Source organism: Taeniopygia guttata, chromosome 7 (assembly GCF_048771995.1).
Source record: "Taeniopygia guttata chromosome 7, bTaeGut7.mat, whole genome shotgun sequence".
In the NCBI taxonomy this organism is placed as follows: domain Eukaryota; kingdom Metazoa; phylum Chordata; class Aves; order Passeriformes; family Estrildidae; genus Taeniopygia; species Taeniopygia guttata.
The window spans coordinates 8,157,902-8,183,989 of record NC_133032.1 but is presented as its reverse complement, the minus strand read 5'-3'; the positions used below and the strand labels follow the sequence as shown (position 1 = coordinate 8,183,989).

Below are 26,088 nucleotides of genomic sequence, written 5' to 3'. Positions count from 1 at the left end.
TCTCTCCAGTGCTGGCAGGAAGAAGGCACTTGATAGGAGAGTGGACTTGAGTCATGCAAGGGCAAACTCTGTTCCTCATGGGTGGTTTGGCCAGTTGCCCACTGGTTTGAGTGTCAAGATGTGTGTTTGCCACGAGGATGGCTTGTCCAGGCTGGCACAGAGCGGAAAGAGAATAGCAGGGAAAGAGCTAAAGAGGGACAGCCAAGGGGTTTGCTAAAGAGAGGGGCTAGGAAGAGGCAGCAGGGCTGGCTTGGCACGTGGCTGGGATGCTGGCAGTGTACATGCACCCTGTCCTCAGGCAGGTTCAGTGGAAAGCTGTGGCTTTGCAAAACTCTGCATCACGATGTGTGAGCAGAGGAAGGGCCTGTGCATCCACTCCTCATCCCTGTACCCAGCACCGAGTTCTGCCCACCCTCTTCTTTGAGACAAGCAGTTGGATTTGCCAAGTGTGGAGTCACCTCCCCAGCATGCTGTTCGTAAATAAGAGGCTTATGCTCTTGGCAGACACTGTAATGAGCCTGGAAAAAATTACTGTTACGGGTCCTGGCCCAGTGATGGGATCTTGGAGTCTTCCAAGAGACAGAGTAATGACATGGACCTGGGAAATGCCTGGAATAGCCTTCCACACAGTTCTGGGATTTAACGTCATTAGATTCTAAGTAAAATAGGCCATGTGCCTATTTGGGTAAATTTGGGAGGTAGCTGTTCCTTCGTCTTCTGAAGTCCATGCTGGTGAAGCTCTACTAAATCTCCAGCACTACAGACCAGCATATCTCTGTTCTTCTGTACCTGAAAGTGAGTATTAGATGTGTTGTGGGGAACCAGGACAACTGTCCTTGATCCAAGACCCTGGGAAAATTTATAGAGAGCCCTTTAAGCCTGCCCTGTGCCTTGGGGTGTAGAACTATTGCAGAAACATAGCTCACAGATAATTTCTGGGAACCTTTTGATGCAAAGTGAACAGGCAATGTGTCTTTTTTCTCTGTAGGACATGTACAACAATAGTCTTTTTGCCTAGAAAGGACATAGACGTGAGTAAAGTTTTTGAAAAAGATTTGCAGGTAGAGGACAGATTTTGGAAATAGCCTGGAGATCCCTATTCTCCTCACTTTCCTTCATCTGTCCCTTGGACTTAGGATTCATCCATCCCCTAGTGGAAATGCTATTACCAGAGAACTTCACAGCCTTCAGCTCTTAGCAGCTGTCTAAGAGATGCAAAGTGTGTTTGCCAGGAGGGAAGGGAGTCTTTAAAAAGCCATTTACATCCTGAAAGGCATCCGGTAGCAACACTGGAGATGTAAAAAGCATTAAATACTGAATTGAGCCTGACTGGAAGACAAACGTGGTGCCAATTGCATTGATTGATTTGCAGGAGGGTGACTGGAATGAGGTGGCCCTGTACCCTTTCTATCCATTAATCCTCTCCAAAGCATCCATAGGTGCCATGAAGTCTGTGCCTTGGCACAGCCGTGTGTGGAGAGCATGGTGCTCATAAGGCTGCAGGGCAATGACCCTTCAAGGAGCTGGGCAGAGAGGTGGATGCACCCCTTGTTTTGGCAGAGGCTTTGGGACTGATGTGGGGAGGGCAGGGTGGAGCAGGGATGAGGTCCATGCTGGGCAATCCTTGGTGCTGCTTAGGATCCCCTCACAGCTCCTTGATGCAGGAATTTGTTGCCTGGACCACTTCCACCTGCTCAAGGTGATGCTCGTTGAGGCCAGGAGGGCTGTGCCACGCACATCTGGCTGCAATGCCAGCATCAGGGCCTCATGCAGGCAGCAGAACATCTGGGCTGCAAACAGGACATTGCTGAAGCATTGGGCTGGTGCTTCAGAAACCTCACTGAGGAGTATTAAGAGCAGCAAAACCACCCAGGGCAGTGAATTTGGGGTCTTTTCTATTGGTGTGTCAGCAGGCTGGGATGTTTAGGAGGGAAGCTGCCCATTTCCAGGGATTGTGCAAGCAGGAAGGGCAGCTATTGGAATTCGAAGCCGCTTCCTCCACTAAATTTGTTCTTACTGTGTTATCTCTGCCTGGGCAGGGCAGGGGAACATCTTGGCAATCTGGTTTTTTGCTACACAGTATGTTTAGGTCAGCTTCATTGGTTCCATGATAACATAGGAGAGGCCTTCCTGGTGTAACTAGCAAAGAATTTGCAATAGTAATACAGGAATCTATCATCCCCTGATGTCTCCTGAGAATTTTGGAAACAAATGAGTAAGGAGAGGAATGGTGGATTTAAACACATAAGAGGTGATGGAAGTAAGAGTAGCTGAGCCAGGCCCCAGATACTGAGTAGGATGCTCTCATTTCATACCTTGGTAAAAGGCTTGGATCAACCTCCAGTGGACACCCCTAAACTGGCAACAATTCAGTTTCATTTGAGGTCTTAAAGATAAAGGAATGGATCTTGTGTAGCTGCTTTCTGGTGCATAACTGGATTCTTCTACAGAACTGAAAGTGGCAGAGCTGTAACTACAAATGGCCCAAATCTGACTGAAGTATTGTTTTTAATAATAATTAAAAAAAAAAAATCTGGCATCTGCACCTGACTGTTGGTTTGTCAAAGTGACAGAACTCTTCTTACATATTTTGAAAAGGGCACTACATCACCGAGGGAAACAGGCTGAAGATTAATGGAGTTTTTGTGGGAGGTGGAGGAGGAGTTGGGAGAGGGAAGCAGAGCTGCTTTGGGATGACATTTGTCAGTGTGATTGACTCATGCTGTGCTGCACTTACATACTGATTGGGACACCGACAAGCACGTGCTTCCCAGTAAAAACAAGTGAGTCCCTGAGCCCAGCCTGGCCATGGAAAGCTGCTGCTCAGTTCTACAGCCAGGGCTCCCCCTTACATCACTTAGGGATTCACAGAGGGGGAAGGTGGGGGGCCGCCTACTACCTAAGCCATTTCCAGTGACGTGGTTTTTTATTATTATTATTTGTTCAGGCTATAATTCTGTATTTCCTGAAATAACTACCAAGTATTCATCAGGCAGCTCCTGCCTTTAGCTGCCTTTTGTGTGAATCTCAAGTGCTTCATTACTCCCCCGGTGCGTTTTCTTTCTCTTACAGTAAATCTGAGCAGCATCTGTGTGGTGGGGGAGGTGATGCAATTTTGGGTTGAAAGGGAGAAAAGGTCTGGCTGGCACAGGAAGCCAGTGAGCAGTTCATGGAACACAACACTTGGGGTACAACATCTTTTTGCACAGGTGGAGAATTGATGAGGCCACTTCCAGGACCCCACAGTTACATCTCCTCACACTCAAAGCCCAGCCAATTGCAGCTCTCTATTGCTTGGTAGAGGGTTTTATTTTTAAATGACAGTTGGTTTAAGGATTTCTTTTTTTGTCTCCCTTTTAGTAGCAATCTGATAGTGCTTTGATCACCACTCCAAAAGGAAATGCCTGTAATTTCCTGTGCAGGTCTTACCAGGTGCTGGGCTCCATCAGATCCAGAAGCTGTTGGGAGCACCTGTTAGAATATGCCTTCTTAGAAATCCTCAGAGACTTGAAATTTCACTTGTGTTTTGAAAAACCTTACTGCCAGAGCTACAAAGGGCATCAGACTCTGGCTTCCCACATGACAGATCTGTTCCATGCTGACTTCCCACTGAAGACTAGAACACAGTCCAGCTTTTGTTCAGTGTGTCCTTTCAGAGACATTGGCTGGGAAGGAAATCTGACAGACTGGAGAAAACTTGGCTAAGAGTTAATCGTCTTTATTTAATAATAATTGGCATGTTTTTTCATACACCTACAAGTCCTTTGGCACTTGATGTCTTGGGACATGGTCATGCCTACTTGAGGGAGAAATTCCTGAAGTTCATTCAGTCCAGGTCAGCATGACTCAAGGGAAGCAGCCTCCTAAAAGGGCATGTCCTGTCTTTCAAGGATTCTGAGTTGTTCCCAGCCCAAGGGATTGCCTACAACACATCATGCTGAACTATTTTGGTACCTGGCTAAAGTCTCTGGGTGTGTCGTGGTGGCTGTGTGGCTGCAGCCAGCAGTCTGCAAGAGGAACAGAGAGGGAAGTGTTCAGATTTTGCAGAGTTTCAGCCCTGCAGGCACTGCATGGAGCTGCTAATGCTTACAAAGTGGCTGAGTAAAAGGGTGTAATCAAGTGAGCTGTGGGTAGAGGAAGAGTTCTTAATTGCAGCTGTAGGAGTAGTTGGCAGCCTCGGTGGCTGACGGTCTTCCTCAGGTGAGATTGGCATCCTCAGGTATGCAGAGCTCTGTCAGGCCATGGGTGAGGAGCCATAGACCAAAATGAGCTGAGGATAGGAAAATCACCTTGGCCATGGGTTGATGGAATCATCAGCATCCCTGCTTGTACATTAGTATGTGCTAATCATGGCCTATTGCTGAGGTGGGCATCGGCTCCCTAAAGTTGTCTGCTTTGGAGAGCTGCAGCAGAGGAGGAGAGAGCTTGGTAGTTCTCACACAGCCCTGCTGTAGCTTTTCCTGGAGGTTTCATAACAGAATTAAGCAATTTGTGTTGCACGTTGCCATGGAGACTGTAAATCACTGTCATGCTGGTCTTCCCAGTCAGGGAGCCAGTGTTTTTAATTGCACAAACCTCCCCTACCAATCCAGGGCTTGGTTCTCAGCTCGCTGACCTTCTGTAAAGGCCTTGCCCTGGGAGCTCAGCCTCCAGGACAGCAGAGCAGAAACCAGGGAGAGGGGTACCAGCACATCAAATATCAGCTATCTGGGGTCCATTTTCATTTTTATTATTATGTGGCCACAACTCTGCTCAGAAGATGTGCTTGCATTCGCCCACTTGCATTCAGGGCAAGTTTGTAATGAGGGTGGGGATTAGATACACTACCTACATTTTGTGGGCCAGTCATACAAACTAAAATGAATTTGGTGTTTTCATGTTACTTGGCTGCTCCAAGGGGATAGCTCAGCCCTCCCACTCCACTTCCATGTCCAGACAGGTAAATGGGATTTTATGCAGTTTATTCTGCCTCCTAAAAGAAAATATTTTTTTGCTGAGGAAGCTCAGCTTCAGTGATACCCTTGGACCAATGTTTCTTTTTTCTTCCCATCCACCTACCTCAGAAGTAGCCACATTTTTGACTGTCTCAGCATTATTGGCTTGTGCTGTCAGGCCACCAGTCTTGCCAGTGTGTATGAAGATGGTTGTATAAGTCAGCCTCCTTCCAGTGACTAAAGCAGAGCCCTGACGGCATTTGTCAGCGTAGGGTATGGATCCTTTTCTTGGCTCCTTCAAAATAAACTACAATATAAATTGTAAGATCATTATCATCAGACCTTATTAGTGTATTACCACATGCTGCTTTGTATTCAGACAATAGATAAAAACATTTGTGCTTCACTTTTCTCAGTCAGATCTACAGCAAACACGCTTATTCTTGCCCCCATCTGAGGAGGACTGTGTCAGTACTCTTGCCAAAAACACATGAAAATTAGCCCAAGTCTTATGCACTTGCCTGTAGCTCTGCACACCTTTAGGAGTGCATTTCCAGGAAATGATATATGTTGTTTTAAAGGTTTGAATCATGAGCTGGTTAAGTTCATAATCTTGTCAAGGCATGAGTTGTCTTCGTGCTTTGGTTATCAGGGCAGATGGAGGGGTAGAGGGACTGAAGTGCTTGACTTTCGGGAGGGCTCATTATGTATGTGCATGGCTGGAGCATGGGACCTGCCATCTCAGTAGAAAGAGGAGTGTTTCCTTGGGCAGCAGAAACAATCCTGCAGAAACATCTAAACTTGCTGCCTTTTGACACTCTGAAATTGTCATCTGTTGTGCTAGCATCACCTAAAATACAGGGAACTGTGCTCAACAAGCCAGCCTACAGGGTTTTTTTTTTTAATTGTTTTTTTTCAGTTCAGTTCTTGCTGTTTTCCCCGGGCTGCGTAACTCTCAGTCTGGTGGTTCAGACACACAGCATGACCAAACTTCTGGAAACAACGGGAAGCAAATGCCCCGATTCAGCTGATAAGCATGCTGGGCAGAGACACAGTTTGTACAATGGGCTAAACATTATCCTAGCACTTTGGGGAGCATTTCATGCAAGATAAGCTTCAGGCTTCTTAGGAGCGGGTTAAAGGGTTGGCACAAAATGTCAGTAAAAATGTAATGCTTGTTGCCAAGCAGCAGCTTGTGGTTTTGTGAGGAGGTCAAAAATTGTGCACAAACGGAGTATGTTTTTCACATCCACAGACTGTCCCCCGCCATGTCAGTAACAATCAGTCTTTCATTCTGCCTGGCTGGAGCTGCTCTGCTGTGTAAAGAAAGATGGGGTGAAATCTTGGCCATGGGCAGAACAAAAAATTGTCATTAAATGTGTTGGAAGGAGTCAGTCGAAAAGCCTGTGAGGATCATCTGACTCAAGAAGGATTACACACAAATAAAACTTGGTCTTTTAAGCGAAAATTAGATATTTAGTTGAAATTCATAGGTTTTTCTGCAGACCAGCCTGCTATGTATTGATGTGTGGTCTCATAAATATGACAAAGTGACTTACTCAAAAATAGGGCAAGAAACTTTTCCTTGGGGTTTTTGTGAGGAAATGCAATAAGAGTAAAACCATTTGAAACCTCAGCTGGTTTGATCTGCTCCCCATCCAGCAGGTGTTGCTTGCCATGGGAATTCTTGAGAATAGCAAGAATTTCCTCCAAAAGTAGTTTAGAAACAAGCAGACTTGATCACACTTCTTGTTCAGAAAATGTTGGCTGGTCTCAAGTTGGACAAGAGGCCTTTGCTGTTCTTAGACTCAGCAATCTCATCGTCTGTCTCCTTATGGGCTTTTCTTTTTAGAGGTGGTAAGGGGTCTCCAGTGTACTGAAAGAACATGAGACCCCCAAGTTTGCCTGGTCAAAAGTGCTTTTATGATTCAATATTTTGGATTAAACTGAAGTAATGATTATGGACAAAGGGACTAGAGAAATCAGAAACTAACCTGGATTATGGGATTATGTTCTTGTGTTTTGACAAGAACACAGCTTCTGTGGCACAGAGCACATCAGACTTGCTTGGTAGTTTCTGAGAATGAAAAAGATAAAACTGTCTTTTTAATGAAAAAGAAATCCCTAGTGTTATTGGGAAAGCCTCCAAAAGCTTGTGTGGGTTGGTGGGGATACAGGTTAGCTACTTACAGGTTGGGAGCCAACAGTTTACGGAGGTTCCCTCAGAGCAGTCCTGGTCCCACCTCAGTGCTGACCCCAGCCAGCACCTGCAAGCCCAAAGGGCACCAGCAAAACCAGAATGTCTGGGAGCAGATGCCTGCAGAGATTGTCACCACAGCTGCTGCTGCACTGAACAGTATTTTGAAGAAAACGTATACCAAGAAAATCAACGGCCTTGTCTTCGGCCTTATCATTACGATGGATTTTTTAATCTTCTCTTTAAGTGTGTGAAAGACCTCCTAGAAAACGCAACGGTCATACAGATCTGGGAGATGGCCACCTGTTTCCTCTGTGATCTGAGTCAGTGTTACTTCTGCCCAAGGGTGGGTGGAGGACACTTACATGCACAGAACCTCCTGTCTGCCTTCTCCTTCAATGAGCAGCCTCTGCTGCTGAGTGTTGAAATGGGCCAGTCAGTCAGCTACAGCTGCCTCTTCTCTCTTCTCCATACACCTGTGCTGTTGCCCAGGTTCAGCCAGGGAAATTTTTTCATCTTGCTTTTAGGAGGCAGCTCTGAGGTGAGGGGAGCAGTGTGCCCATGCTGCCAGGAAGCTGCTCTCTAGGCTGTGTCACAGCCACAGGCACCAGTCTTCCTGCCACAGCAGGGTTGAGGGTTTAAAAAAAAAACCACCTGTTGTTCCTGGCTTGCTGCCTTCTTGTTTTTATTTCTCAAAATTGAAAGAGAGAGAGAAGAAAGTAGCTAAGTGCATTTTTGTCTACTGGCAGAGCCATGCTTGGACCTTTAGCTCCAGTTTTATCCATCACCAGCAGTTCTGCCTGCAGATCTGGCCCTAGGATGTAACATACCATTTAATGTTTGCTATACCTTGGGTTAAGCAGTGAGGAATAGCACAACTCTGACTTATCAATGGGATTTGGGCACTGGCAACAGGGAGCTGCTGGGAGCTTGATAGGTGCACTGAGGCAGGGTGATTTTTGTCATTGCTGTGTGGACCTAGCCCCTGTGGGAAAGGTATTCAATGAGATAGGTGTTGTGTGTGCATTTGGTGACAATTAGCAATGCTCGCAGACAAACAAGGCACAGCGGTGGAGATGTCTGCACTTGGGAGTGCTGGGTCTGAGTTGGAGCAGAGCTCTTGGGAAGGGCTGGTGCTGTTGCTCCTTTCCAAAAGGATTTTGGATGTCAGAGCTGCCTTCATTCACACTTCTTAGGCAGCAGGTAAAAGCTGCCTTGTGCATTTTGCTGCTTATTGTTGCTGCTGAGTGATTGGAGATGATCTCTCTCTCCAGTAGGTTTGGCACACTGGAAGCATGGCTACAAGTGCCGTTCCCAGCGAAAACCTCCCCACCTACAAGCTGGTGGTTGTTGGAGATGGTGGTGTGGGGAAGAGTGCTCTCACTATTCAGTTTTTCCAGAAGATTTTTGTGCCAGACTATGACCCAACTATTGAAGACTCCTACCTGAAGCACACAGAAATCGACGGGCAGTGGGCAATTCTTGATGGTAAGCAAGCTACTCTCACCATCCCCTTTCCCTTCTAGCTGAGCACAATTGCAAATAGACCTCAATGTCTCCCACAGCATGTTATGTCTCTGTCCTCCTGCTCTGCTGTGAGCTGCAGTGCATGGTCTGCAGCTGGTCTCCAGCAAAGCTTCTGCTTCCAGTTGCATTGGTTCCAGTTCTGCACAGAAATGTTTCTTGCAGGCCTGTGCAAACCTAGAGATCCTCATTGACATTTGGAGTAGGCTTCTGCAGCTGGTGAATTACAGCACTGCCAGGTGGCCATTGCTAATGATACTTCATTGAGGTTGAGCTCATCCCCAGGGAAATAACTGTGAGTGGGTAACTGAGTGAGGGTTGGAACCAGAAAGAATATTTAATCAAAACTGTTGTCCACTGACAGTGAAGAATTGTTACAGCTCTTAAATCCAGTCCTTCAGCGTGATGTTTTCACATTCAATTACCTGTTTCATTTAAATATTGGTAGGAGATTGGAGCCTGGAGATCAGAGAACTGCTGTAACCAAGAGTTTTCAGTCTTTTGAAGAAAAACTGCCTTTTTTTTTTTTTTCTTTTTAACAAAACAACAACAGTGAAACACACAGACAAAAAAAAACTCCAAAAAACCCCAAACCAACCACGTTGATTAGCAGGGGAGGAGAAAGCCCTGTATTACCTAAAGCTGCAGCTTGTTCATTTGTGCTGCATGAGGCAGACTAGCCACAGCTACAAAGGGAATTTTGCTCTTAAATGTTGTAAGTTTTGTTTTGCTTTATAGGATTATTAGGTAATACATAAAAGCAAGCAAGTATTTTGTGCCTTAATTACCCAAGTTCATGTATATATGTGGCCACTAACATAACTGAACTAAATTTAGCCTCACTTGTGCCAAATTCTACCTCCACCCTCTTGCCACAAAGGTGCTCAAGATCTTTGATGTCTCTGCATAAGTGTCACTGGTGTGTGGGGACTGAAAGCTGGGAGATTGTCAAGAGTGGTGGAATATGGATGCTGGTGGGGTTTGCTGTGAAAACTGTTAGCTTGGTCTGGAAACTTGAGATCTTAGTTGCAGTCTTATGGATTTATCAGATATAATTTAGTGAGTTCAAATGACCACAAAGTCCTTAAAAGAATAGCTTTCTTTCAATATTAAACAAAACCAGCAAACAACAAAACAAGTTAGTCTTGCCAACATTTGTTCATTTGAATATGTTAATTGTTGATATGAGGCTGTATTTGTGAAACTGGTGTTGAAATGTCTCTTCTTGTCATCTGCATTAGAGATATCTGCTCCCAATTAACCATCTCAAAATGTATACATTCACCTTTATTTTTAAAATTCCAGTCCTGTATAAAAGAAAAATCCAGTCCTGCTGTAAATTAAATTCATTATTTTGAGTCCAAACTCCAGCCCTCTAAAATGAGTGACCTTTATCTTCACTGGTATGCCTCATATTCTGATATATATACCAGCTGCTGTACATGTTGATGTTGGCTGAAACAGCCTTGGCTTTGCAAATTATTGAAAAGTAGAAAAGGCATCTTTTACTGAATATTTGGAATTTTTGTTTAGGCAAAAAAAAAGAAAAACACAAAACAACAACAAAAAACCCAACCAAACCTGATCTGAGTGGGAGTGGTGAAAGAAATTGTTTTCCAACAAGCAGAAACTTAACCCTTTTTTTTAATGAGAAAGCCTTTCTTTTGCTCTGATGGAGCTGTACTTGGCTGTACTTGGGCTGAACTGAATTCAGCTGTGGCCTTGAATGGCATGTTGGGAATCCCTGACTTCCAGGGCTTGTGTGCCCACAGATGCTTCACAGCCAGAGGAGTGAAACTGCAGCTGCTTCTCTTTCCTACCACTTGATATTTTGAACACTCACAATTTTGGAAGAAAGGCAATATTCTTGCCTGAAAAGGGATGTGGCCCTTCTCCATCTGCCCAGAAGAAACAGGGCACCATGACTGACTAACACTTGTGTCATTTGCCTCCTCTCTCTGTCACAGGCTTTGGATCTAGGCCATTCTCAGAGGTCACCATATCCTGGGACAGCTGCTCTTGCTGTGGCTACATGAATCACTTATGGTATAAAATTGGGGACAAGCATGATAGGTAGGGTAACGATGCATCATGATAATTCCTAGACTTTCCAGTTGTTCTTTATGACCAAAGCCTTTACAAGCTGAAGTTTCATGCAGTGCTTAGTGGGCAGAAGCAGCTGCCCATCCCCCCAAATAGGAACTAGTTTTGAAACACGAACAACCAAATAAGGCTGTAGCATGAGGGGCTCTAAAAGTTTTGAAATTTTCAGAAACAGTTATTATTTTTAAAAAACCAAATACATAGGCATCCAACAACTTCTTAAAAGAAGGGAAACAGCCCACCCTTTTCCAGGCTGTTGCCTGAGCAGTTCTGTACAAAGCATCTCAAGCATTTTGTAACTTCACCAGCATTATGTTGTAAAAAACCCTTCTGCTAGCCAGCTTGCATAAAGCATTTGGCTTCCCTCCATGAAGACCTTCACCCACATTTATTCAACAGCACTAACCGCCTGCATGATGAAATGTTTGACTTGCATTTTTTTCTTTTGCTGAAATTTCTCAATGAAAGTAGACTGAAATGGAATAGGATTTTATTTTAGATCTTAGAACAAAAGTTACATTCAAAATCTTTTTACCTGTTTGTTCTTTGGCTAGGGCATGTCTCTATTTTTCTCACCAAGAGTTGTCTGTGTTTTCCGCCTCCTAAAAGATTGTGGGATCTATGTTTGTTGTGTTCATGTTCCACACTACACAAAATCACTTTGTTGTTGACCTTATGCCAGCTTTAGAAGACCATCAATGCAGTGTTTGGAAGACAAGTGCTGTAGAGTGGAAGAGGGCACTTAACCTGAATCAAAGATGTGCAGGCAGTTAGTGGCTAGCCCATTTTTTGGTTGCTGCCACTCTAATGAGGCTTTAGGACCAGCCTCTAATTTTCTCTGCATATGTTATCTCAGTTTATTCTCTGCTGGTAGTGCTGAAATCAGCACAGTGCTGTGCTTGGGGAAATACTTGTAGGTGCTATACAGACATGAGGTCAGAATTAAGTGGGGGCCAGGGTTAATCTGCTTTGATTAGCTCTTGCTCCAGTTGCATTGCTGTGATTGATTTTGCATACTCCTTTCTGTGTGCAGGCTAATTTAGCAAGTAGCAGAGGATTTCTTTTGGTGTGGCTGCAAAATGCCAGTCTGGAATTATTAATCTGGGCATGAAGCCAAAAGTGGAATACCTTAACATGCCAAAACGTTCCCTATGGTTCAGAATTCCTTATGGCTCATACATCATACAGAGATAAAAAGACAGCAAGCAAAGGGAGATGAAGAGATGACCACAAGCACATGGCTTGGTCTTGTTGGGGAATTGGGCTGAACTCTGAGCTGTCAATAGGGCTGTGCCAATTGGTATGAGCCAAACAAGGAATTGTGTTGGATGAAAGGAAGCTGTGGTCTGCCTTCTCTTCCCTTTCCTTTCCCTGGTATGATTTTGATGAAACCCTCACAGCCTAGAAGTTGTTTCTGTGCTTCTGAGCTTCAGTTTCCCTTCCAGTTCTCTTCCCAAGACCTCCTCCCAATCCTGGGGGGCCCTTGTGTTGGGCTGGACCTGCACAGCCTGGTGTTCACCCCTGTGCAGTCACACCAAGCTCTGTTCCTTCCTCCACACTCTATCTGCCCTTCCACCTGTCTATCCCTTGCATCCCTTTTTGCTGAGGGTTTTTGCTGCTAGTCATCCCTAGGCACACTGTCTGCTTTTCTTCTGGGAAAACTTGAGATCAACTCAGTCATGAGGCCAGAGGGAGAGCAAAGATCACTTCAGATCTGCAGGCGGAAGGGTTGGTTTGTGGCTTGTTTCTTCTCGTTTCTGTTAATTTAGAGTAGCATCACTGAGAGCATTAAAATTCAAGTTAAATTTGTACTTTCATTACTTGTGTGTACAGTATTTCTGCTCCCTTAATTGCTGAGATTTTGCAACAGTGAAAGAGGGGGTTTTGTCTTGGGTTGTCTTGGGTTGAATTTTTTTCCTGCCAGGAAAATTTTGATGATGCAACATGGAAAACACAAGGCCTTGAATACTTGCCCTTTGTTAGAGAAAGGGCTCCTTCAAGGGCTTGCATCTTTATTCTGTTTATTGATGTGGAAGCCTGTCTTCTTTTTGCCTAAAGAAAGGGCAGGAATTCAAGTACTTGGGTTTTCCATGTTATAGCATCTGTGTATTTAGCTAGGGCACAGAAGAAGAGCTCATAAAAGCCCCAGTGTTTTCCTATCCTGTATTTTTTTCTGAGGAAAGCTGTCTTGCCAGGGGTAGCATGGCTGTGTCTGAAAAGAAGCAGAAGCATCAGAGTGACCAAGTAAAGCATCTGCCTTGCTTTGCACATGGCAAGGGCACCTCATACCTCTTCAAGGTGATTTGGGGTGTGGGGATACAGAATAGGAGCTGAGACCCCAGTACCCCATCTGTGGGGTGCCCAGAATACCAATTCCTCAGCTGTAGCCAGTGGCTGATAGGAGCACCTCTCCCACGGTGCTGCTGATGGGAGAGGACAGAGACTGTGCAGGTGGCTTTCCTCAGCTTGAGGCTCATTAGTTTGACTTGGCAATTCAAGCTAAATTTTCCCATGAGCTTAGGCACCAAGCTGCAGGGCAGTGAAACCCAAAGGCTGAAGGACAGAAAATGGGTTGATGTTCCTGTCAGCTCATCTTTATCCCCTCTAGATGCCATGGGCAATGGAGAAACTCTCTTGAGGTGATCTATACATCCAACTGCCAGGCAATGTAAAGGCTAAGATGTAGGAGGAAATTTTGCCTAGATATGAAAAAAGAACTCATCTGCACAATCAGATGGGCTCATCAAAGGCTGGGAATGCTGTATTTGAACTGAATCCAGCCTAGGCTCCAGAAAAAGCAATGTCATTGCTGTCTTAGAGTTCACAGTGTGTCTCTGTCCTTGGTTTAGATTCACCAAGTGCCTTTGTCTCTGGATGGGCACTTGGAGCGCAGTCAGTTGCAGAGACCTTGCCACATGGTACACCTTGAAGCACCAAGGGCTTCTATTTTGGACCATAAATTCCTGTGTATTCCTGGGCTCCTGTGCCTGCTCAGAAGTGCTCTGTAGGCAGCTCCACTTTTGCATAACCCACCAGGATTCAGAGGAAAATGGTGTGGAGAGTTCTAAAGGGGCAGGATTTAATTAGCAAGGAGTTCATCACAGCAGCTGGGGGTCACATCCACTAGAAAGTCAAAAAGGCCATTTCTTCACTCAGCAACCTCTTACCTGCAAAGCAGGAGACCTCCCTGCTGGGCTCTCACAGCCTAATTGCTCTTAGTTTAGTCTCCAGCTGGTCTCATGACAGCTCTAAATGGCTTTGCCCTCTTTGGATGTCTGTTCCTGCATCATAGATCATCCTTGGCTTCTCTCTCCTTCAGCATACCCAAAAGCTTTCATAAAGCTCCTTGCTTCTTTGGTCACATTTGTGAGAACTTCACTAAGTTTTCTGTTGGAAGTCTCTGGCAATGCATTGTGCAGCCGATGAGTCTGATTTCAGTTTTTGGAAGAATGAGGTAGGAGAAACCCACTGTGCTTTGGTCCTTGTTTCCATGCTGGCATTTATCTGCTGCTGGTGGTTTAAAGTGTACCAGCTCACAGTTCTCTACTCATGGTTCTTTCTTGTCTTCTGGCATCCTGTCTGTAGAAACAGGAACTTTAAAAGAAGGTGAATGCTGGCTAACGTGCTAAATCTTCTCATCCCTTTGGGAAGCCAATCACTTTCTGAGTTACCCCCTCCCAAGGTTTCTCCTTGCTACTTTCCCATTTCTATGGGTAGGAGTTTTCTTGAAGCTTTTATGCCATAAGATGCCACAAGCAAAGCCACTTTCATCTGGCCCTTTTTCGGTGCTGATGCTTTTCAGGGTGGGGTCCTTTCCTGCCTACAGAGGATCCAGATCCCTCTCCTCTGTTGTTTACAATTCACAAAGCACAGAAATGTTAGGCTGGGGAGTTTGCCTTGATGAAGAGCACGTTTAAAGTTAAGACAAGGACTTTCTCTGGTCATCTACACAATGCTTAATTTTGTATGAATAACCTTAACCTTCACTTGCTGTGTGTCTTTTAGTTGCACTTTCAAATTGCCATTTTAAATGCTGCCTGGACTTGCTTACCTTTTTATCAATGCTGCAAGTGAATTCCCTCTAACTAGCAGCTGCTGACACAGCAGCTCTGCCTGTGTTTAGTGTGATGGCCAAGATCCAGGCAAGGTAGGAGAGCCCCATGCAGTGGGGTAACCCCACAGCCCCCACCAGGGCTTGCCCCCTCTCCCAGCAGATGCAGAGTTTTGGAGGGCCAGCAGCTGGGGATGGGTTGATGGGCACAAAGGCAGAGCTGGATGCTCCTTAGGTGTTTCATGAGAAGTTTGCAAATGTGCCAGAGCAAGGGGAAGTCCCTAAGCAACTTACCATGCAGGATACAGCACATCCATCTCCACCTTCCTGCCCACAGCTTGTGCTGGGGCACCTCAGGGGGAGGGAGGGCAGGAGGGCTCGGCTCTCAGTGGGGAGCTCTCCCACTCCACCACAAGCTGGGTTTGTGTGCTGGCTGTCAGCTCTCAGCCCTGCCCTGACACCGTGTCTAGCTGCTGCAGGAGTCAGATGAGGGCAGCCCGGCCTCTCCATACAGGTTGGGCAGGTAAGAGAGATTAATTTCCTCTTCTGTCCCAGCTTCAGAGTCCTGGCCTTATTCCATGGTAGCAGTTCTGCCCAGGGCATAGAAATTTACCAGCACACGCAGCAGTCTCTTTGGATTTTCTATTTCCTTTTTTTTTTCTTTTTCTTTGTACAGTCCTTAAGAATAGCTGAAATGTCTTTGAGCTGAGACCCTTGTTTCCTAGATTTAGAGAGGAGGAGCAGGATAAAAGGCTGTGAAGAGATTTAGGTGACTTTCCAATAATCTTGGCAAACAAGCCTAAATCTAAGGGTCTTTGCAAGAGCCTGAAAGCCCTTTTTACCTTAAGAGCTCATGAAAACAGACATTCAACACCAGTTAAGGAAGGAGAACAAATGAGGCTGAAGGCTTTAAAGGGCCTGTCAGCACCAAGGAAGGTCTCCAGGTCTTCCAGTGTAGCTGTCTCTCCTCCAGACATGCAGTGGAGGTGTGTGGCTGGCTCATGAAGTGTGCTGTGATGTGCAGCGTGTCCACCTGTGCTGATGCAGCAAAGTGGTCTTTATCATGGCCCCATCTGGAAACTGGGGCAGCCTGAGCACTTCCCCTACAGGGAACACCTTGCGGGGTCTGTGGGTCGGCTCAGACTAGACAAACCTGTATCAAGCCCTGCTGCTCTGTCAGCAGTATTCTCCTGCCACTGTCTCCATCCATGGCTATGCTGGGCTTTCCCCATCACTTGTGGGCAGCAGATGTTTACACCACAGCTTTACAGTTTTACCATGTTTACAGCAGAGGCAAAACAATTTTCCCACCCAGCCCAGTTGACTGGGATGTGAAAATGCTCCAGTCATCATGAGGGTTCCACATTTGCCTCTGGGGTGCAACGAGGCATTAGGATTAGTACTTCTGAGCAGCTGATGCCCTTCAAGTGCACCCCATATTTGTATTGGCTTAGCCTAAACTGATGAACTCCTGTTGTACCCTCCTCCTGCCAGTCAAAATCCTGGCTGTGCACAAAGCTGGGGCTCAGGAACTGGCACTGCTGTGTGTGGCTGGGGTAGCTTGTTCTACAAGTGATGGGACCCTCTGCAAGACAGATCCATGGAGAACTAATGAGTTATGATTCCATTAAGTTTAATCTAGTGGGGAACAGCATCTGGGTGGCTGTCACAACTGAGGTGTTTTAGGGGATTTGAGCATTCACTGAAATGTGATCACTGTATTGGATGTGCAAGGTACTTAAAGCTTTTACATCTGTTTTAGTTACCTCCTTACTATCAGCACACCATTTGGGACTAAATATTTAAGAGGAGGTCCCCAAGTCTCACTCTGAAAGGATAAAATTGTCTAGAAATAATATCCAGGTCTTGAGAAAAGGAAAACGCTTGTAACTATTCCTTTGGGTTGTCTCACAGCTCTGCTTCACCATGCATTTTGTAGGTTATCCCAGACATTTAAACTGGCTTTTAGCTTATCTTCCAGTCTTGGGTTTTCTTTTCTGGGAGGGGGAAAAGTTGAGAGGGTTCTGAAATCCTTTGAGCTGTATCTTACCAGAGGAGCAACTCTACCAAATTCAGTGATCTGTATTGGTACTGGAAAAGGAAAATGAAATCCACACAGTCATCTTCCTCTGCTCCCAACTTAGGCATATAAGGATGAGTGAGGACTGGGACAGAAACTCCCTTGTCAATCCAACTTGATTTCATCACATCTTACGGTCTTTGAGGAAGCCTAGCAGAGGCAGAAAGGCCACAGGACACATGGTGGTGCCAGCAGCTACAGGTCCCCCACAGTAATTAAAAACCTTTGTCTCTTCTGTCCTAGTTCTGGATACTGCAGGCCAAGAGGAGTTCAGTGCAATGCGGGAGCAGTACATGAGGACTGGAGATGGTTTCCTCATCGTCTACTCGGTGACAGACAAGGCCAGCTTCGAGCACGTGGACCGCTTCCACCAGCTGATCCTCAGAGTCAAGGACAGGTGGGTGCCACGGGCCAGCACTGCCTGAGCCGCCACGCTGCCGACCGTCCTGGGGGCATGGCTGCACCTCTGACCCCAGCTCCTGCCTTCGGGGTGTCCTGAGACAAATCCTTATGTGCATCTCAGTGTGGTGAATAAGAAGTAGTTTACTTCAATAAGCATGAAGCGCTTTCAGTGTGGAAAGGGTCAGTAGTGTTACAGTGGAATGAGAATGTATGTGGAAGGGAGAAACTTCTGCCAGAATGGCCTGGCAGAGCAGTGTGAGAAAGAGAGATCAGACACCCCCGAAGGTAACCAGCTCAGCTCTGAAGAGGGGGAAGCATGTTCTGTGCCCAGTGCAGGCACTTTGGGATCACCAGCAGGGAGGCAGCAAGCATTCGGCCCTCCTTATTTCATGTGTCCTGGTACCATCTTCCTATCCCTGGCTTGTGCCAAACGCACCTTTGAAGGCCCTGCATTATTTGGGGGGGTGAACAAGTGTCTTGAAGGGGAAAAAACTCGTGCTGGGAAGGAACTGTATTTCTTATTAGCAATGTAATGTGGTTAATGCACTGTGCTCTGCAGTAAACAATTACACAGAATAAAACATCTGTCTGTGCCTGGTGAGACAGCAAAAGAGGTTGCCTCTTTCCTCCTTGCATGTGCAGGGGAGAAGGTAGCACTGGGAGTTTAGTCATGGTAAATAAATGTGTCCTGGCACAGTGAGGGGAAGCTGCTGGTTTATCTCCAAGATAACTCCCTCTTCCCACCCTGCTTCAAGAGGCAGTGGATCCATTCTCACTGGGTGGGGTGTGAATTCAGCCCTTATATGTCTGCAGCTTTGAAACACTTAGTTCTTCCGTTCATAATGACTCTTAATTATGGAAGTCATCAAGAAAAGTCACCAGAGGGTTTGGGCCTTGTTGCTGGCTTCCTTTCACAGCTCTGAATAACTTCCCCACAGGAAGGGTGGACTCCTATCATGTGAGGTTCACAGCTGACAGCTCTTCCAGTAAAGCATCCAAAGTGTGGCCCACAAGAGTGAAAAGTAAAGGAAAAACCACCCTCTGATTTCATTTAAATGAAGAAGAATGTCAGTCCCTCAGTCAGCCTCTCAGATCACAGCAGTCTAAGCACTGACTGGCTTAGCTTGGGGCAAAGTAAATCTGTTTCTAAAAGCTGGAGAGAGGACAGAATTTCCTGTAACCTGCCCCAGTCTGATGCTGATTTTATCTAATTTACCTTGGTGAAAATAAGATGCGGTGTTCAGTGTTTGCTCTGGACCGAAGTGTTACCCTCCGTAGGCCGCCGTGCAAACGCTGCAGCAGCGTGTGAGCGGCAGGAAGTGAAACGGGCTGGGGAGGTGGTTTGTGTTTCCCCGCTCAGCGCCGCTCCAAGCGTGAGCAGCGTATTAATGCTTCATCCAAAACCTGAGCTTGGGCAGAAAATCGCAGCAGTGGGAGCAGCACGAGTAAAAAAACCCCTCCTGCCAAATCTTCAGGTAACTAGGAACAGAGCATCACCCTGGTTTGCAGTCTGGCAGGCAGTTTTGGCAACTTAAAATCCAAAAGAATTGCAGGCTGCTGTGTTAGCAGGGCTATTCAAAGCCTTCCTCCCATTTCTTTCCACAGCTTTCATTATAGTAAAATTTCCAACTGTTGCAGTTTTGTCCAACTAGCAGTTGCACAGCTTACAATAGGGAACAAAGTCCCCATAGAGTTTTATGCCTGATGTAAACAAGGCAAATGAGATACCATCCAAAAGTAATACCTTTCTAATCAATGTCCTGCAAGCCAAAAAGCAATCAAATAATCCAGACAAGCAAATATTTTTCTCCAGAAGGATCAGAGTCAAGATATATCAATGCTCAGGTATTAACATTAAATCACAGTCACATTATCAGAATGAATAACCCTAAGATTCATTTAAAATGCAGAGTGCAGTACGGTATTTTTCCAGCCAGAGCAATGGGGCAACATGCCAGAGGGAAGATGGAGCTCTTATCATCTTGATGAATAATGACCCAGAAAAACTGTTTTAAAATCCAGAGTTACCAGAGAAGTGTTTTATACAGAAATGAGTATGGCCAGCTGCTCCTTACCCCAGTAAAATCAGGTCTGTTACAGCAGAGAGCACTGGGATCATTTAGGATGGCTTAAAGTTAAATATAAGACACCAATACTGCAGTAACTGTCAGTGATCAGAAGGGACCTCCTCCCTTAGCAGTGGCTAAGAGGTCCTGCAGCAGCTGATTACTCTGTTTCATGAAGTCAGAGGAGACAGTGGCACTGCCAACACCTCCCATGGCTCCCAACCTTGATTCTGTTTATCGCTGGAACAGTGGAGCTTTCTGCAGGGGGAGAGGGGGAGAGCCTTGCACAGGACATGCTGTGGATAGATGGATCTCTTCTCAGGTGGTGGCTGAAGGCAGGCATGTACATGCCTGGTAGTTAAGGAAATGCTGTGTATTATTACAGAGGGAGATGGGTTTGGTATTTTTTTCTGGGATTAGAAACAGGAGAAGGTAGGTAATAGCAGTGGAAGCTTAAAAAACCTCTTTGGTTCCTCCCAGCTTCCTTCCAGCTACCACTGCCAAGCACAGTTTGTCTTGGGGTAACATCTGATGGGCATCTCTTTGCTTCCACTCATTTTCTCCACCATTTGATGCCCCTCTAAGCGCCGGCTCCCAGAGTCCATCTTTCTTTCCCCACAGTTGCTCTCAGTGGATGACCAGGAATGAAATTATTCCAATTCTTCCATCATCCCTCAGTATCTTGCCAAGATAAGCAGTTACTGAGATGCCTTAACTGCTACAAAAGAGTCCCAGTCTCCTGTCCAAGATCTGTCTTTATGTCTCAGTTGATTTTCTGTCTAATTCTCTAAATCTTTCTAGTCCCAGTTAGATCTTCAGGCTTAGTTATCATCAGGCATTGCAAAAATGTGACAATAAGTTCCTGAGGCCCCTACAAATAACAAGGAATGTGTGCATGCATGCAACTTGTCAAGTAAATTTTTACAATATGAACATATGTATAGCACAGCCTGGGGCTTTTCTTTTATTTCTTTACACATATGTGGTATGCCTGTAGCTGAAAATGTTAGATTATATCAGTATCAAAAAGTGAAATTTATGCTCATAATTTTTGTTGTAGTCTGCTAATAATTGGGTGGTGGTTTTGATTTTTTTCCAGGGAGTCTTTTCCAATGATTTTGGTGGCAAACAAAGTTGATCTAATGCACTTACGGAAAATTACAAGAGAACAGGGGAGAGAAATGGCAACAAAACATAATGTAAGTTTGTGGGATTATTTAATGGGTTATTGAAAGTCCTTCAGAATCGAAAGCTGTGTTCATTAGGAGCTGAATTAAAGCTTACAATTAAACATTTTTAAACACATTTTTCACTACTACAAAGCAGCAGCTATGCAGTTTCTTTTCAGTAGGGCTAAATCATCACTGAAACCAGAACCTCTGCTGTGCACCAGGCTGTAGCAGAGCTGTGGCAATCACTAAGATTTATATACAAGGTGTCTGAAAGTGGTGAGAAGTGTTCAGGATGACAGAAGAAAGTGCACCTCCCTGGACTGAAAAGGCAGAGTCAGGTTTTAGGAGGTATATCCAGGTGCCTGAGCTTGTTCAAGATAATGAAGTTTACAGGGTTGTTAAGCCTATATAAATCTGGCCCACCATCTTAGCTCTGCATTATTCATGCTGTTAGTTTAGCCTGAGAAATTGGTCTTAGATGGGTGTAGATCACATGCTGCTCCACTAATGACTTCTAAATGCCAGCAGCCCTGAATACCCAGAGGGAGACAACAACTCCCTTAAGAGGTGGAACTGAAGGAAAGGTTAAAGGCAAACAAGCCTGAGACCTCTTGGAAGCTTGCTGTGCCTAAAGGACAAGCTGTGGTGGTTTCTGAGCAAACCTCGATGGGAGTTTGGCAGGGCAGGTTCACTCCCTCCCCTCCCCACGGAATCTGGTTTCTGTCAGAGCCAGAACACCTAAACTGCAGCACAGCATGTTGTGTCCATCTGTATACACACGCCTTGGAAAAGGCCATGCATGAAAATACCTTATCAGAGGCAGTTTTATAAATCTGCCAGTGTGCTGGACAAGCACTCTAGGAGGCCCCATCTGGCTGTCAGACTTTCAAGGGGAAGATCATTTTACACTGAAGGGGAATTGTAGTCATGAAATATTCATGCAGTAGTCCCAATAAAATGTGGCAAGCAAGAATTTTTGGCAAGTGATGGTCTTTCAACAACCTTCGGCTATTTTCATGTCTGTGAGCACAGCTCAGGGGGAGAGAACATCTGACGACATGAAGTCTGGATTATTCTCCCCCTAACCCAGAGCTCGACAGCAGCTGTTTAGCCTGGTGCTTATTCCAGACCTTTTGTAAGCAGTCCCTGACCTTGCTGCAAGTGTGAGGGTGTTGATAGCAGTGTCATGGCAACATTTTGTTTACCTGCATTTCCATGGTATTAGCAGCCCATTTCTCCAGCCTTTAGGCTTTTTAGTTTAAAACTGGTATTATCACTGATCTCTTTCATGATACACTTCTCTCCTCCAGATTCCTTATATAGAAACGAGTGCCAAGGACCCACCTCTGAACGTGGACAAGGCCTTCCATGATCTCGTGAGGGTAATAAGGTAAGCTGCAAACTCCCCCCTTCCTTACTGCCCATGGATGGGATGTGCAGAGTCACGGCCCAGAGAGTCAGGAGCCAATTTTTGGGGAGCAGGTTTTCTTGAGGGGAGGTTATTTCTGATGTTTATTAACTTTCTTGTCCTGTATCTGCTTAGGTATGTTACTAGCACTTAGCTACCCACGCAAGACATCAGTACCAACCCCAGTAAGAAGTAGCTGTGGCCATCATTAATTTTTTTTAATTCAATTAACAGTGCAAAGCCTACTATAATGATCAGTTCTAAAAGGCTAGCATTGAAAGCTCTGGACCAGTAATTTGGTTTTCCTAGTTTTGTCCTCTCAAGGTCTTGCTTTGCCAGAAGTTAAAAAGGACTGGCAAAAAAATCCACAAAATTCTAATGTTGTAGGTGACTTCTAACATTTTGTGCTCACTAAATGGAAAAAATTAAGGCATTTTGTATGAGAAACTGCATGACCTAATGGCTAAGCCCCAGGTTTTCTCAGAGTGCAGAGGTTTGTTCCCAGTTTTGGCATGAGCTGCCTTTTGGCAAACGCGCGCTCTCCAGGCAAACCCCTGCTCTGGCTGCCAGCAGGGAGGGACTGCCTTCCCAAAGCCCAGCTCCCCTGCAGGAAAAGAGCTGCACACACATCCCAGCATCTCGACTGATAACCTCAGCTCTCTCTGAGAAGATTTGTTTTTCTGGCACTAGTTGTCTGCCAGATTTTCTGGGCCCTCATTTTTCATGTTTTGGGAGGGCGCTGAGCTGAAATCACTCTCCTTCCTGCCATGCAGTCAAAGTGCCTCGCCCGGCAATTAAACCACAAGGCATTTATTCACAGCATATCTGTACTTGTGAATATCCTAGCAAAGCCTCAAGCCAGCCTCCATCAAAACCAGATGGTACTGCCCACTCTTCCCACATGTCTCAAAAGCAGAGGGCAGAAAGTCTTTGGAGAACTGAGTTGGAAGTGCCCCAAGCTCTTTCCCAACTGTTCTCTAACTCAGTATTAGCTGCCTAGATATTACTTCTGTGTTGCAGCAAGCTTTTACCACCATCTACTCTGCTCTGCAGGAAAGGAAAGCAGCCAAAAATAAGATGGAAAGGCTTTGTTTGCTTTCTCCACGTAATACAGCTCTAGGCAGGCTGAAAGGGGTATTGTAATGAGGCATTACTAATTTCAAGCCCTGAAAATGCACTCCATAACCTCAAAAATAAGTGGTACACCTCAGTTTCCTGAGTAGCTACTGTGAAAGTCCTTGCCAGCCTGTGATGTCAAGGGCACCAGAAATGTTCACAAGAGCTGGAACTCAGGTTTAGTCATCAGGGAGACGCTGTGTGATCTGGCTGGTCATTGGCAACAAAGCATCTTTGCTTGGTTTTTGGGCATTAAAAACTGTCCACAGTCGAGGGTAGCATCACCCATCAAGTATTGTTTTTCTGGTTTTCAAGTAAGCTTTTTCAAATAAAATGTAAGTTTCAACTCCCTGATAACTGTCGTTTACAAAGTGCTTTGCAAATGAAGGGCTTCCTCAGAGCCCTTGTGAGCTCTCAGGGTGAGGATGCTTGTTCAGGGTTCACTGTTTGTGCTCCTTGCACTTGGCTGATTTCCAGTTTATTTATTTAGCTTCATGCAATAAACTGTTGTCTGGAAGTAATCCAGAAAGAAGTGGGGTGATTGAGTCCACTCAATAGATGGTTTAAATTTCCTGATGCCCCTTTTATGCTGCAGCAGTGCACACACAGGAATTGTCACAGCAGAAGCCTTGAGCCAGGGTGTGGTTTCTGGATCTCTAAAATGGATCCAGAAGAGTGTGAACAGCTTGTGGTCACTTAGTGTTTATCCAGATTTAAAGTATTTTCTGGATTTAATTTTTGTAGTTTTGAGCTTTAAAGTTTTATCTTTTTCATGCCTCCAGCCTTCATATTCACTGAGAAAAAGTCTTACTAGTCAAGGCTGAGTTTTTCAGGTGGTTGCAAGAATTTGGAAGCTGAGGCTATAAGAGAAACACCAGCTAAAGCCATAGTGATTTATGCCCCAGTGATGTCTCATCCTGGTCTGGATTACTTGGTATGAACACTTGGTTTAATACCTGGCATATGACATGAGGCTGCTTTTGAACTGCTCAGATGCTCAGGTTTGAATCTACGGAAGCTGCTGGTGTCTGTATGTTTTATCTTGCACTAAAATCTGCATCTACAGGCTGCCTGTCAGGTGTTTGAGCTACAGAGCCTTCTCTGGATTTGCACTGCTGGGCTGCCAGAGTAGCTGCTGCAGTTGGGTGCAGCTGCAAACACACATTTGGGCAGTGCCTCACTTTACTGGACAGGGAGAAGCCCTCAACAGAATGCTTCAGACGCTGCTCACAGCTCCAGGGCATACTGCAGGAGGGCTTTCAGCTGTGTGTTCCTGGTGGCTGTGATTTCAGACAGCCAGTGACATCTTTCTGGGGTCAGCTCATTCTCTGTGCGCTGATGCTCTTCACAACACCAGAGGAAGCCAGAGCCCCTTTGGCAGCAAACTCAATTTTTGGTTTATTATTTTTTAGCTCCCCTCCATCACCAAGTCTGCATCAGTGCAGCTGGCTAAGGGCAATGCCAGCTGAAAGGCAGAAGAGAGTATTTCTCTGTGCTCTCTGGATCTCTCTCATCCCCTTCCCTACTGAGTGTCAGCAGTGTAATGGATGGCTGCATCACTTAGAGCATCCCTGTTTCCCAGAGCAGCCCCCATGGCAGGGGAGGAGGCAGCAGTTCACCGTGGGCAGCTGGAGGCACAGTGCCCTGGCAGGACATACATCCCTGCTATTAGCCTTAATGGCTTCTTCCCTCCTTCCTGAAGAATGCAGGCCAGGCCTTCTCAGCTGTGTGGCATCAAAAGCCATGCAGTGCTGGAAGGGTACATGGAGATCTGTATGCAAACATGCACATGCACACCAAGGTGCTGCTCTACAGGCTGCCCAGGGCTCTGGATCCAGCCCAGCCTTATGCCTCACCTGCCTGCTTTCTTCTCTGTCTCCCAAAACAGGCAACAGATCCCAGAGAAAAGCCAGAAGAAGAAGAAAAAGACCAAATGGCGAGGGGACAGAGCCACGGGCTCCCATAAACTCCAGTGTATGATTTTGTGACGGGACACCCTGGGAGTGCCTTGGATGCCTCCCTCCTCCCTCCTGACCCCCCACCAGCCCAGGCAAGGAGCCACAGCTCGATGCTGATGCCCACAGGGCCCCGTGGCCCCCCGGGCTCCCCACGGCGGCTCAGACTCGGAGCAGGCGGCTCAAAGGATCCGGACCCCAGAGAGGGGCTGCACGTAGGGCCAGCGTGGGAGCTGTGCAAATGGGAGGCAGAAGGGATCGGCAGGACCTCAACTCTCAAACATCCCCAGCATCTTCCAGGGGCCTCCATGATGTTTATAAAAACAAACAAAAAAAAAAAAAAGGCCAAAGTTAAAAAAAAAAGTGTTGGTTTTATCTGCAAACATTTCTCTTTGTGACCCATTTCTTAACAGCCTTGAATAGCCCCCCTGTTTGGTACAGTTTTCTGTGTATGTGTGGGGGAAGGGAAAGGGTTTTTCTTTCTCTTAATTTTTTTTGTCCTCTTCTTCCTTTTTGTTGTTTGCTCAGCAAGTGTTGGGTTGCAAAGAAACAACGGCCAGGCTTAGATTTTTTGCACTGGACTCTCTTGGGCGGCAGTGCCAAAACACAACTTCATATGAAAGTGCATAGATTTGGAGGAAGAAAATTAATTCCAGCTGCTCTGGGTGCTCCAGACATTGTGTCAGACTCTGGAGGGTTGCCAGCTCACAGACCATAAACTCCAGTTTAGGAAAGGAGGTTTGGGCTTGGATTATATATTTTTTTTCTTACTTTTTGTCAAGAGGTTTTGTTTCTGTTTTGTAACTTCGGACATGTCAAACTTAAGACATTTTGTTAACCTGGAAGTATTTAAATTAAAGTAATTTACAAATGGAAGGGTATGTCATTTTTGGGGGAGGGGGGTGGAGGGGAAGGGAGAAAGGAAGTAAAATCTGAACTGAATTTGTTATTTGGGTGTTGAATTTCTTACTCATAAATGCATGTACAGCGGCGTGATCTAAATCACTCTATTATGCCTTAACCTTTCCCGGCAAAGCCACTCGTGGGTAGATTAATTGTTTTGCTTTTCCCAGGATCATC

General features: G+C 45.7%; 1 protein-coding gene across 6 annotated transcripts in view; it reads left to right on the top strand.

Moving 5' to 3' along the window:
- MRAS (muscle RAS oncogene homolog) overlaps positions 1-25,884 on the top strand; it is a 38,022-nt gene extending 12,138 nt beyond the window's left edge. For 3 of the 6 annotated variants that reach the window (XM_030277238.4, XM_030277240.4, XM_072932030.1), the window contains 5 exons: positions 8,406-8,619; positions 17,133-17,286; positions 20,457-20,556; positions 21,840-21,919; positions 24,942-25,884. In XM_030277238.4, the coding sequence (XP_030133098.2) occupies positions 8,427-8,619; positions 17,133-17,286; positions 20,457-20,556; positions 21,840-21,919; positions 24,942-25,041 (627 nt within the window). In that variant the 5' untranslated portion in view covers positions 8,406-8,426 and the 3' untranslated portion in view covers positions 25,042-25,884. The remainder of the gene's footprint in view (positions 1-8,405; positions 8,620-17,132; positions 17,287-20,456; positions 20,557-21,839; positions 21,920-24,941) is intronic. The other 3 variants (XM_032749362.3, XM_072932028.1, XM_072932031.1) reach the window with 2 other exon arrangements.
- Positions 25,885-26,088: the final 204 nt, after the last annotated feature.